The following is a 14,461-nucleotide window of genomic DNA, read 5'->3' on the forward strand; positions in this document are numbered from 1 at the left end:
CCCCCCCCCCGAGGACACTGTGTACGTATGCACCACTATATACGCAAGACTCGTACCGCCTGCCCTAGCTACCTTTACCAGTACTAATGAATTACTAGACACTGAAAATATATAGATATACTATATATCCTATATACATAGCTGCTACTCATCGTCTCGTCACTGTGTGTGATCTCGACACGTACTCTACCACGGCATCGCCTTACCCTACCGCTCATCACCGGGGGGTAGAAAGTAGTTCGAGGTCTGGGGGTAGCTAAATTACACCCCTGGGGGACCAAGAGACGGGAGAGCCCACGAAGGGCACAACAGCCCGGAAGCAAAAGTCAGCTAACTTTAATTAAGACATAGGTGCTTGGCTCAATTCGCACTTTAAAGCGGACCAGGGTGCATTCTTATATCATTTTAAAAAATGTCAAAGGTCACGGCATATAACTTTTATATCGTGTTGCCTTAGTAGCTTTCTTTCACCCTTTTTTTTTTTTTTCAAGACCTTGACCCGCGTCACGAGGACGTATGTTAATTCATTTAAAATACCTATGTCTGCACGTCCCAAGAACCATTTACCATTTCCCATTTACCATTTAGCGAATTCGGCTACGTTCCAGAGATATCTCGAGAAAATCCACGCACAATATCCATGGCATAATGGTGTAGATGGTAAAGCCTACCTTGCCATGGATCACCTTAATGCATGTATTCATACGGTAAGCCGCCGTTTTGAATGGAGTCCATAGGGGTTCCGGGGACTGTGGGGTTTCGAATGGATGCACCCTCGTGACAAAGCAACTCTCCAACTTGGTCAATATCATATCCTTACTGGTTATCAATATAGAAAGCTTGACTGAAGAGTTCAGCTGTCATGTGGGCGGAGGATCCACGTGTCTGGTGAACGTGTACCTGGTAAAGGGATGGAGGTTAGAAAGGGTGTTAAATCAAAAGATCCTGGTTAATGGTCCAGGGTGGTCCGTTCTTGCTGTTACTGTCGGTACAAGGTTGTTTATTTAGGATCAAAGGGATCCTTCGTGATCAGAAGCATCTCAATATCTTCTGAACGCCAAACACCAGAGCCACTAGGTAACACGTGGAGATCATGCGATCAAAACCAGTAGGAAAATTGCAACCCCTCGACGTAAGGGTGAAAAACATTCGTTGTAGATTACGATTCTCTCACATAAATCCATCTTGCCGAGATAAAATAGTGGAGTACCAGCTCTGAAGGAAGATGTACGAAGCAAGCACGCGAGCTCCATAACTCAGGTTGACCAAGCGGTCGAGTTAACTGGGGTACAAAAAAGTGCCAAAAAAGTCATATCTCAATTTTAGTTAAAAAAAAGGAGAAGGCGTCCCTGCGGTCCTAGGGAAAGGATCGCGACCGCAAAGGATTCATAAGCAGAGTATTGCCAAGTAAAAGGGGAAGCCATTCGAAGGTCCTGAATTAAAGGGTCTTATCGCAACCCTTTTGAACAGGGTACGCTTTATATTCAAGGGAATTTACAAAAAATATGGAAGGTGCCCGCAGAAGACACGGAAGAAGAGGATCTAATGAAACGCAAAGAGAAAACAAACTGAGGAAAGTGGATTTGTAATGCAAATAAGCGAAAGGCTGGGTGAAGCGTTCGCATAAGGACGAAGCTAGTGGGCACGTGAAGTAAGAGAAAAAAAAGGTGCAGAAGGAGGGTAGGAAAAAGGGGATGAAAAATAAAGATCATGAAAAGGTCGAAACAAGCCGAAAGAAAATCGAGGGAGCTCTTTCCTTTTTCTTCCACGCGCTTCCTGGTAATCCGATTTGAAATTCTTTCACGGCCTCTGCCGGTGGATCACGTCCATGGCGTTTGGTGAGGCAATCTTAAAAAAAAAAAAAAAAAAAAAAACTAATTCAACCCTCTTAATTACATTCGGAATTGAAGCGATCGTCAAGATCGTGCACCGGCAGAATATATATTAAGGGTTCAGTACCGCGAAAGAATTATTCCCATAATTTCCATTGAAACCACAACGTGAGATTGCCAATAAGAAAATGTTTCTGATGGAAGAGAAAAATGTTTTTTTATCTCGTTTCATTATATCCCAGAGGGGGTTGGCAGCATTGTGCGTCATTCGAATGCATCGTCAAATTAAGAGCTTTTGTCAGGGAAAATGGCCGGCACAATAATCTGAAGCTTCACACCCCGTGAGTGTAGCATCGCTCATTTGAAGCTACACAGTGACCACACTATAGCACATTGTATACAGCATGCCATAGTCAGGTGTGCGTAGGCAGAAATACTATAGTCCCGCAAATGAAAGCATTTTTCCGCTAAATAGACGAAATAAATCAAGCGCTCGCACAATGCCAATGTGATTTGGCAACAATAGGCGGTCCAATATTGTCAAAGTTCATCGGGAACGCTTTGCGTCGCGACGCGTGTCCCTATCGACGTACGTAATCATTGCACGGCAGTAAAGGGCTGTTTGCTATGTGTTTCTACCGATTTCTCCAGAGAATCCCTTTAACGTATATTTCACGTAACTTGATAAATTCCACCGAGTAGCGATCTTCAACCGGACGTTACAGCATTCATTACAGAAACATAATAATAGGTACAAAGGGATGCTGTGGAGGCGAAAGCAAAAATATTCTCTCCTGTGGTAAGTCCATGTCTGCTATTGGCTAATGCGTGAATGCGTACACGGACACAAGCATCAGATTCAGTGCGTGAGTACGTGCAGGATACATTTGGCTGATTTATCATTGGCAATTAAAGGACCGAATGTCAGTGCCGGCTGCGTGCCGCCCAATGACCAATGGTCACCTCGTGAGCTTTTTATTAATCGTCTCTTTTAATTTCGTTCCCAAACGCATCGTGCGACACTCGGTTGCACGTACGTACTGCCAATGGATAAGCAGTGAGATTTTATAGTAGTTGTTAATAACGAAGCAAATTCAGCAGATAGCATTATTGCCATAGTCACTGACTAAATGATTTTCGTCGAAAGATAGGAAAGTCCAGAATGGGAATTAATAAGGGATAAAAGTCTGATACGCAGCAGCGAATGGGGTGGTTGAAAAGAGGATTTTGTCAAGAGAATGAAAGTTTTAAAAAAAACAAAATAAATTTAAGTGGACTCCCTGATGATTCTGGCTAATAGCCATCGATCCTGCCAATCCCTAATGCGCATTGATACATACCAATCTGGTTTTATTCAGAGCGTCCACGTTAAGCCAAAAGAATTTAAAAAATATCCAGTCGATTTTACATAATCTCAGTGGAACGTTGAAATCCGGACTTCAGGTACCTTTATTTGCATTTATGGGTTCCTGTAAAATCAAAACGGACGCAGAATCTGGCACTCTTACTCCGACACTTAATATGGGTTTTCCTTGCCAGGAAAAGAAGCTAGAAGGGTGGATACGTGGCTTATGGGAATAGGGTGTCTTTTAATGGTGCACCCAGGTGTTGGGACGAACGACTTCTGCGGAACCCTTGTTCCTGATGAGCCATCGCCATAATGCTTTTCGCCATTCAACATTGCACGGCACACTTCGCACACATTATTTCTCTCCGTTTCCCATAAGAGCCACTTCTCCCATTTTCCCATGACATCACGTTCACCCCAATTCCGTCTGACGTACCATTTTGTATCCACGCGAACGAAAGGCGTACTAATAACTTGGTAAGAAAATTCAATCAAATCAAATAAAAACAACAATCGTCATCGTTATCATAGATATAGTAACTGTCCAACCCTAAATTGATATGAAGATACTTTCAAAGAGTGGCCTGTCCTTGGCAGTGTCTCGTGTGATTTACAGGTAGGGCGACGCCGGGCGTCCCGACGCCTATGATCCCTTCCCAGACGTTGTCGCCCTTCTTCCAGCTGAAACAGGCCCTTATTCCCCTAAGGGCTAGAGAAGCACGCGTAGGTACACATGTAGGCTATACGATAAGCTCTAAAGGCTTTTTATTTCGTTCGCACTTGAGAAATACAAGAATTTTTACGAAGCAATTCACGAAACCATGATGCACCTTATGCGAGCCTGAACAAAGAACATTTTCTGGTTTGGGAATATTGGTTCTCTTGGAAGGCCAAGGTTCAAGGTTCAAACAATACCCTCCTAAAGTTTGACGGCCATTAGTTGAATCTACGTTGGTAATTCTTGGCCGCAGGTACCGCTAAGGGTTGAAAACTTTGCGGAAGACCAGTCTTAGCCACACAGACAGTAACTTCGACAAGGGCTGTAGCAACTGGACCGAGAACCCTGAATCACTTAATTTTGCGTCTCCTTATTTATATACGATTTATTTTTAATTTACGTCTCAAGTATTCGAAGCCTTTAAGGGATTATTGCCACGTAAAAAAAGGAATGGATAGAAAGGAGTTTCCTGTCTAGGAAAAGAAGGGGATGTTGATTATCGAAGGAGATGGAAATCCACAGTGTGGACCAAAGGGGGTGGTTAATTTGGTAACGTTAAACCAGGAGGAAAGCGCTTTTGAAGCGTCGCGACGCAGCTGCACCGACGCCAAAAGCAATCACGTCCCCGAAACTGTCGCGTTTTTCATCCCTCACCTTTATCCACGTTGCTGCCTCTACTATTACCGCCATGTTGCTGCCACTATATCTCCTACGAGCTAGGACCAATCATCGTCCCGCTTTATTGGCACTTTATGCCAACGCTCGCGGGCTTTGTATCAGGTGCCACGAGTGCCATTGTCCGGATTATTGGCAATTTGTCAATTTCAGGATGATGCTGATGAGAGAGAAGATGCAAGTAGCAAGCAATAGGCTCCCCTTGACGTCTGACCAAAACTTTACCTTTCCGCTGTAAATTCAAGGTACATGGAAGAGACGCGACGTGGTAAACTATTTTTGGACCAAAGCTGTAGTCAAGCGAAAGACAAGATGGAGTATCTCGAATACAGCTATGTAGGACTAGACTGCTGGAGTGCGAGGGATGAAGGATGTAAGGGATAAGGGACGCATGCTGGATGCCTGACTGGTTGGTTGGCTGGGTTGCCTAGTGCAACCAAGTCGACTCTGTCAACATTATTATACCACAGATTCCCAAGGGAGTGCTGACACACGCGTTCGTGTAACGAGGCCGAATAGATCACAGAAGTGGTTTTTTAAAATATGAATAAAGCGTAGCAGCTATGGGAAGGGTAGCGCGTGGCATCCCTTGAGCAAAGGGAGAGATCACCCTTCTCACTGAGTATTCCTTGGGTCGAGTAATAACAAAGGGTGTTGTCCAAAATGATCTGGTCAAGGATCCTTGACCAGAATAAAACTTGAGTTATTAATAAAAGAAAAATATTTCTCTTACAAAGATAGGAATGTCAATGCAGCTTACTGGAGTTTATTTTCTTGTACTTTTACACAGCTCTGTCAAAGTCCTATGTGAAATACCGCAATAAAAAAAGACATTTAGGCCTTTCATAAAAATTTCTTACTTTGACGCATTAAAGTGTACTCAACGAGAAGTCTCTCCTCTTATAGTCGAACATTAGCTGGTACGGTTCCTTTACGAGAATGCCACCAGGACCAAGATGTCGGGCGTCCCGACATTTACGGGGCAACCCTCTGGTATGAGAATTGAGGTAAAAACACACGTCCAAAGGTATCCCGACGGGATGCATGGAAGACAATGGTAGAAAAGAAAAGAAAGGATTCTCTTGCGAAAGAAACAACTAGTGAAACTCGCTACACGCTGAAGAAAAGAGGCTAGAGGGATAGGGCGTGGGGTAGATCAGACGGCGCCTTGGGGTTTCCAACGCTTCGACTATCTACCAATGTACGTACGATACCTAAACGCGAACGTAACGAACGTAGCTACAGACTCGGAATAGAAATACGTGACGTTGAAAATACAGAGGTAGTATTGCTTTTTTTTGTATCTGTCTCTACGTGCAATAATTACTTCGCCGGAACTTTGTCACGGAAATCAATGTATCCGCTTTATAATTGGGAAGGTTTACATGCATCCGTTTTATTTTTACGAAAATTTTTATCTACTGTTGTGCAACAAAATTTAGAGAATGAATGGTTCTGCGAGTACGGTAGGTAAATTGCATTGTCGCAATGCCGAGACTGTTCAGGTTCCTCCTGAAGGGCTGACCAGCCAATTAGGTTCTCTAGGACCCTTGATAGAATTGCCAGGAACTCGAGTCCGACTCCGACCCCGTACTGGTACGTAGCTGCAAATATCACTTGAAGTACCAGAATGAGCGGAACGGATTTATCCGACCATTTCTTGGGGAATTGAATGGCTGTATTGGGTTCTGATTATTCTCCATCATCGTACGTATCAACATATATCGAATCATTATCCAAAATATAATTAGTGTTACTGGTAAGCAAAGTCATTATAGCAATAACGTTTTTACGACGCGTTTCTTGAACGTAGACGTCTTTTAGATATTCTATGGCCATTGTGTTGGTCGAAGGAAACATTGGGAACACACAATGTTTCCAACAGGGAATGTGATTAAATTATGTAAAATTTATACCAAACAGTAAACATTCTCGAAATATCTGGAGCTTTTTTAGAAAATAGAGACATCTACGAAAGCTTTCTGAACAAAGTCGACCGATGAGGTGAGAAGACTTACAGTCGGTATATGCACCCGCATAGATTGCCCAGGTCGGTAGAAGTAGGAACCTGTGATCGATACAAGTAGCTAAGCTTTTCCTTTGGTTATCGCGAAAGCTTAGTTATCCTGAGAGATGCTGAAGTTGAGCACGATTCCCGCAAGACGTTGATGAAATTGAAAGAAGCAGATGGACAAGAGAAAAAAAAAGATGCGGAGAGCGGAAACACAAGCGACTTCTTCCAGTAGGAACGAGTGGCTGCATTATTTCAAAGCACTCAGAAAAAAGCTCGAGCATTGTACAAGCGCGCTATGTGGATCAAAAGCTCAAAAGGTCAGAGTTCAAGTAGTTGGCGGTTTCAGAGTAAAAGTGATCTTCAGTGAACAAATGCCTTAACAATCCTACTTTAAACATGGCATACAGACACACTGAACTGTCACCTACTCAAGCTGACCTTTATATCGACATTTTGATTTTCGACATAAAAATTTGCAAAAAAATTCATCAAACTCAAAAGTGGCATTCTGGTGAATCTAAAATGAAAATGAAGAACAATACATTATTTTGATAAAGTTGCTAACCAAGGTAATCGTCAAAGTAAGAGGGGATATGTGTCTCGGCAGTATTCTTAAGAATGAACTCTAAGGTCGATGACACGTAGCAAGGCAACCTAAGATGTCAAGGGTCCTTGTGACAAAGATGGACTAAACCAACCTGAAATTGAGCGAGTTTCATAATTCAGAAATAGAAGATTTTCCCGCAAGCTTATGTCCCGTGCGGAATGACGTCAACGTGAATTTTCCTTCAGGAAATATTGAATTAAACTCACGACCTCTTGATAAATTCATTCCCAGGACCGCCACAGCTCCTACTGAATTATCCCAGAGTTTGCTTCTCAGTCCCTTCACAAGTTACATACAATTCAGGATCCCATAACCATACTTAGAGCCGGAAGATGTCAAGAATATCTCTAGGATGTCCTATCAGTGTCCCGACATCTCAAAAGCACATTATAAATAATTTTTCAATATATCATGACATCGTGTATTATTTATGAATCATGTTATATAATAAATTCCATATATAGGTTCAACTTATTTCTGATCCGTTTGCTGCTGCTTGCAAGATTCAATTCAATACGCGATATCGCGTTTTAAAACAGCATTTCGCATTTGACAAATGAATTCCATTTAATGTCCCACTTTGACATAGTCGTAATTCTAATCGTTGCGTTAATTGTTCCCGGCAAATTGTCAATTGCTCTCGACTAATTGCCGAGGTCGATCAAAGGTCCAAATCGGTCGAGTGAAAGGCGCGATTGATTTAAAGTAAAATCCTCATGAATCTTTTAACACGTTGTTCACTATTCATCCTTATCATTCCATATGGTAACAATAATAAAAATCCAAATCGCCTTTTTTTCTATTTATTATACAATAGTTCTGTATACGAATTCTATTCAATCAGTTGCTACCTTGTGGGTGTCTTTTAACGCAGCAAGAAATTATCTAACGAGAAATGAGAAGAATTCTCGAATTCTAGGAAGACCCTACGAGGTAAGGTAAATGATAAGGGATTAAAAAACTTTAAGAACCTTTAAACTACTTTTATCGTCCATTCTTCTCAAGGTATCTTTGCAATACATCAGAAGGAATCTTCACTTTTGTGCTGGTTGTGTACTTAATGAAAAGTGGGTCGTAACGGCGGCGCACTGTGTGGACAAGTGAGGAAGAAAATTCGTATTGGTTCAGTATATCGATTACAAGAAAAACAAAATCAATGGATCAATTTTTCAGACTGATCGATACACCGTCAAAGATAAAGGTGATTGCTGGAACATTCGATCTCGAAATTCCGCGAAGCGCGCATTACGTGAACAAAATAATTGTCCACGAGGATTACAATGCTAACGATTCGTGGAAGAACGATATAGCTTTGCTGGAAGTAAGAAGTATTGATAACCAATAATAATAAGAAAACAGATACCCAATTAAGAAAAAGCGATACACCCTCCGTTTTCCAGGTAATAAAGAAATTCCGTCATGTACGCAATATCGTCCCCATAAAATTGCCAAAGAAAAATATAAAAATTCACAATGGCGATCTCGCAGTAGTATCCGGATGGTCCCGTATGTTGCAGGTAATAATAAAGTTCAATAGAAAAAAAAAGGAGCGCAATTGCGCAAATAGCTAGTCCGAATCCGTAATTTTCACTTATTCATGTAATTTCCATAAAATCGGGAGAATTCAAGGAAACTCGAACGTCTCGAGGTGGAAATGATTTCGAGGGAAGAATGCGCGAGAGCCTACGGAGTCTTCGGTTTATCAATCCATGAGAGTCAGATCTGCGCCGACGTACCCGACGGTGCTACCGGTTCGTGTAACGTGAGTAAAGCAGAAAAAAGAGATTAAAGAGAAGCAGGAAAATTAAAGAAAAGGGAATAAAGTACCCAATGTAACGTAAAGGGAGAATCGTCTAGAGTAGTTGAATGGTTTCGCAGGGTGATTCCGGTGGACCATTAACGTTACGAGATGAGCTCATCGGGCTCGTATCCTGGTCCTACGGCTGTGGCAACAAGGACTTCCCTACTGTCTACATCAGAGTTTCGAAATATCTTGGTTGGATCTCGGCCAATGCCCTTACGATCGATAGTTAACCCTTTCTCTGTTGGGATTCTGTTCACGTCAACCTCCACTGAGTCTATGCTGCCTGCCTCCACCTGCTCTTCTGCCTGCAATTTCATTTATCTTCAGCATAAATGCGCCCACTTGATTTATCCCTTCCGAGTATTACATTGCTGACATAATATTTCAACGTGCGATTCCAAGTCAATGCATTGGACTACTTGTTTGATGATCAAAGTAATTCGTAGGAACGAAGTACCTGACTGGAATTGCGCTCACGCAGATGATTAAAGATTGGGTCAGGGTTCAATTCCAATCTAGCTGCGTAGGTCAAGGCATTATTGAATAATGGAAATCTTTGTTAAAATAATTAATGATATAATAAGTGGAATTGTGTCGTGAGCAACTCTGTTGCAATAGTGACCCTATTTGTTAATCAGGAGAGAATCATAGTCACTTAACATTTTTTTGTTTAGCTTCATACCTCTAGTAACATGTTGAATTGAAATAAATTTCCAACCCAGTGGTTGCGCTGACTATAAATTATTTATTACCACCAGAAAGTACTTTTCTCTTGTGCCTTTTTGGTAGCAAACAAATTCGAATTTTCAAAGTGGAATACACTTACAAAGTGCAACCCAGATTCCGATCGTGAACTATAACACTTTATCGGAGAGCTATTTATCGCGTGATCCATATCAGAAGTTCGTTTCTGCTGAAAGGTATTTCGTTATCGGCACGAAATCAGTTACTGTGCAAAACTATCGACGTGGAATACACAATCGGTAATGAAGTATACGCGTTATGGGTGATGAGTGAGTGGAATTATTTTAAAACAAAAAACTGTCGATCTTATTGGTTGCATAAAGGATTGCTAGCTTTAGAATCGCCGGTACCTTGGATCTAAGGGTACCAGTATCCAAGCATTATAACTGAGGAGTAATTTACCATGGAGATTACTATCCTAAGGATTTCTAGAGGAACGATATTGCTCCAGTAAAGGTAATCTGGTCTGTGAACGATAAAGGCATTTTCGCTCCGACCATCTGAATTCCCAAAGCCAACCCAAGCTGTTCCTGCGGCCACGATAATCCTCCAGGAACTCACCAAGCAGATTCATATTAATTTTCATTAGGATGAAGTTATTTCTTTAAAATAACTTCCGTGAATTTGATCAACTGTCAATAGCTTATAAAAAATTTACGCAATTTCGACTGCCTATTGGATGAAGTTTGCCTGTTGATAAATATGTTTATGATAAATTGGCATTTTTTTTCTTGAAAATACGATTTTGGTAAATTTATCTAAGTTTTTTTTTTTAATTCGACAGTAATGTTATACCTGTTATCCTGAAACGCGAAACTACTGAAATTTATAGTCAAGTCATAGTGAACAAGTTCAAAGAAAGTACCATTAATCTAAGTCAAGCGTGTGCTGACAGTGCGGAAGAAATAAGAATACAATTTGTTTTTGGACTAATAGAATTAAATTTATGGGCACAAAAAATCATTCAAAATTGTTCATTTTCAATTCAACATAAAGCCTACAAAATGGCAAATATATCTTTTTAATATGGAACAAAATGATCCTTTTTTTTTTTGAATATCCAAAGAAAAATATATCCATAAGAATTAGAATTGGTAATTAGAAGATAACAGACATTCCCAACCACGAGTGCGAAGTAAAACAAACTAAAATAACCGAATCAATTCAGATAAATTCTATCTTAATAGTCTTTTACATTTCCTCACAGAAAGGAATCATTGCTCGAAATTGAATATGAAAATTCCATCCGCCTGGAACGTCGTGCGAACAAGAGCCAAGTTCAAATAGAAAGAAATAGACAAACGGTGGGAAAATGATCAAAGAGAACTGCAGAAAATGTAGAAAGATAGATTCAACCCAACGTAAACCATTTCCTCGTCTTTCAATTCCTACCTCTTTGCGAAGCATATAAAAAAAAGAAAACAAAAAAAAAAGAAGAGGGAACCGATTCCAAACGTTTCACCGAGATAAAAATTCACTTCTATCCACATACGATTATTTCCACCAGAAATTCGAAGGAAACCAGTCAACCTATTTATTGGATTGTCGAAAAAGTTTCATTGATAGATATTTGAAAGAGAAAAACATTTTTCTTCCATTGAATTTCGTGGTCGCTAAAGTATCAGGAACGAATAACCAGAAAATCTGTTTTATCTATAGGGTTATTTTGGCGGGCTTAATGGTCACTAGAATTGTATCCTCGATATCCAAGTATCTACACGCGTATCGCAGAATATCAAGACTCGATCTACTGTTACTTCGACTAAGTTACTTTTTAGAATCTGGCTCGTCATGCAAGTCAGCATATAGATATGGCTGGATAAAAGTACAATGCCAGTCATAACAATTGATAACTGGTATTATGTAAAACCATGACAATGAAAATTGCTACTCTGTTGTCACGTGATACCTAATGAAATAAAATAATAATTGTAAATTATGAAAGACGAAGGAAAATAATACTGGGAGAATAATTTTTCAATGTAATTTTAAAAATTGTAAGCACAGATTCTATTTTAGAAATTCCTGTTTGTAAGGGATCTCGGATGCGATTGGAGATTTAGTATAAAATGATGGAACCGCCAAACGGATTGTATTTCATTTCACCCTTGTGTTTGTTGCAGTCATTTATAACTCGCCTCTCTATGCGCGTGCGGTTTAATTTCGATTCTGCTCGTTATTGCACCTCAATACGGCTGGTTAAATTTTCTACCTAGACCGTACAAAACTTCACCGAAACCCATTGAAAAATTCCCAAGTCCTTGAGCAACACGCTAAAATCATTCAGACGAGTGCTCTTCTGTTTCCCTCGTATTTTTTTTACTGACACTTCACTACAGAAAAATATATGAAGTCCCACGATAAAGTTTCCCCGTTGAATGCAAATGCCTAGAAATACATGAAATCAAAGGAACGCTTACGAAAGTGTTTTTGAAAAAACCCAAAACTTCAGCGACCAAAGTTAACCTATGGGTTTTCAGCTGCAGTCGAACCATTTGGTAGCAGGCTCATTGAAAGGCGCCAAGGACACGGTTGAGATTCAGCGTAATAGAAATACAAGACCTGAAAGAATGGCAAATTAAGTGAAGAAGGTCTAAGGAGAGAAACAGGAATGAAATCCTGGCGACAGGGCTCCCCGTGGTCGCTGGATTTTGGTAGGGCAGAATAGGGCAGGATAGCAGGTCAGCTGGCGCCAGGAGATCAATACGCCGTGCTCACGTGTTGCGCTCATTTCCGGTGACACTTCGTGCTCCGGAAATGATCGTTAAGTGCACCTTAACGACGGGTTAACGAGGGACAAGGTCATTGCGCTTGGAATAATCATTCGAAGGGTTGCTCATATTTGGGACATGGAAGACGTTAATAGTTTTAAAATATTCACCCCACAAATTGAAAATGATGCTGTATTTCTTCTTTCACTACGTTTGACCATTTTTCTTTCTTTCGTTCCCCTAAAACGTGGTAACAATTCCTTTCCTATTTTATATGCTAACCCTCGCAAACGAACTGCTAGTGGCTCACGCACACATAGAATATTCCTGGACGCGTCTTCACCGAGTCGCGAAATAGCAGAAAAAAAGTTTTTTCTGCTGGAGAAAAAAAGAATATTAAAGCATGCAAAACTTCTAGAGTAAAACTAATTCTCCGTGCGGACGTCACTTCCGTTTATAACCTCCTCCCTGTTATATAACTATGTAAATTGTGTATACCGTATACTTTTTTAATGACTATATACTCGGCTTATCACACTTGTCAGAAATTTAAATATTCGCGTTCAAAGGACATGCATAGGACATCTGAGGGACATCCACGTAACGAGCTATCCAGCATCTGTGGAATCGAACAGGCTCAAATATTTTAGTCTCGCTGGAAGAAGGTCCCGAACCTGTTACTTTGGATTCAGGAAATTCAGGAACCGAAACCATTCGGTCCAAGAACAGAAGCCCTCTCGGGATGTCTAGAAATATATTATGGAAATTTATGTCGACATTCCGACTCTTTACCATAGAGTTCGCTCTTCTTGGCTACCAAAGTGCCTATTATAATAAGTAGGATGTCTTGTAAAAGACGTTCTATGTGTCTGCGCATCAAAGCCCGAATTCATGGAAATTATTTCTGACCAAAATGTCAGGCAGCTAATAATTTATTCGAGATTGAAATTGAAGGGACCAATTTACTTCAATGTACCAGAAAATGTCCTGAATACGTCACACCTCTATCATTCAAAATTGTGCCGATGAAAAGATCGAACGAAGATTTCTACCCTTCTTAAGCGAAAATCTTATTGGATGAACTTAAAATTTTATAAACACATGAACCTATACTTTTCAATCTGTTCAGGCCTTCTCTAAAGGCCCGCTGGCTACATTCGCGATGCAAATGTATTTCTCTTTGGGACTGTCAATATCCACAAAAAAGATAATTTACTAAAACCAATCGAAATATCGTTGAACTCATTGAAGTGACCAAATAAAAGTAACGAATGAGCCACTCGTTCAGCTATCGATCGTAACGTGAGAAGTGATTCTGTCAACAACATGAACAAAAACAAATAGCTTTTTTACAGACAAGGAATATTAAGGATTCGTGACTGTATTTCATGTAATTAATTAAAACTGGTTAACAATACTATAATCGATAGAGACATTGATTCAATATTTAATGGAAAATCGATTTTATACTATCGGACTAGATCTAACTAACTTCATTTCGAAATTTTGGGGTTTCAAATTTGTTTATTCATTATCAACGCAACTTTAAGTTTCATTTGAACAAGTTCTTATATAGTCTAATGCTTCAAGCTGTCTGGCTAGTGACAGTAGAGTTACTACTATGTCATATGTTTCTTTTTGTGCATATAACAGATAGAGTCCAACCCATGAATATTTACACGGTGAATTAATAGTAGTGTAACATTCCCAAAAGTGTAGTGGAGGGACTCGATTTAATTGGCAGCGAAGCACCGGCTGAGAGTAGTTCTCGAGTAGGACGCTCGGGCGAGTAAAATCGACGGACGTCGAGGCGCCAAACATCGCGAGTTTCTAACGAGACAGGAGGTACGAATAATAAATACATGAGAATCAAATCATCTTCCACCCGTTAAGCACACTTACTATGAAGATCGATCCATGAACTGATATAAAAGTTTCTCCAAATAAAATGGAAAACCCCTTTTACTGTTTTTCGAATCCAGCTTTTAAAAAAAAAAAAAAAAAAAAA

The 14,461-nt window shown here is 40.3% G+C and overlaps 2 protein-coding genes across 3 annotated transcripts in view; one reads left to right on the top strand and one right to left on the bottom strand.

The window, feature by feature from the left end:
* The window catches only part of LOC107268255, an 80,378-nt gene that overhangs the window by 63,954 nt on the left and 1,963 nt on the right, over positions 1-14,461 (bottom strand). The window lies entirely within an intron of this gene.
* LOC107268258 (trypsin-1) lies at positions 7,827-9,727 on the top strand. 2 transcript variants are annotated; one of them, XM_015740857.2, is made up of 7 exons: positions 7,827-7,959; positions 8,039-8,127; positions 8,200-8,294; positions 8,368-8,515; positions 8,595-8,711; positions 8,816-8,956; positions 9,073-9,727. In XM_015740857.2, exons 1-7 carry the CDS (start codon positions 7,911-7,913, stop codon positions 9,226-9,228), a joined length of 795 nt encoding a protein of 264 aa, XP_015596343.1. In that variant the 5' UTR covers positions 7,827-7,910; the 3' UTR covers positions 9,229-9,727. The 2 variants fall into 2 exon arrangements, with proteins under 2 accessions (XP_015596343.1, XP_015596342.1); XM_015740856.2 differs by having other exon boundaries at positions 7,830-8,127.

Source organism: Cephus cinctus, unplaced genomic scaffold (assembly GCF_000341935.2).
Source record: "Cephus cinctus unplaced genomic scaffold, Ccin1 Ccin1_scaffold0504, whole genome shotgun sequence".
Lineage (NCBI taxonomy): Eukaryota > Metazoa > Arthropoda > Insecta > Hymenoptera > Cephidae > Cephus > Cephus cinctus.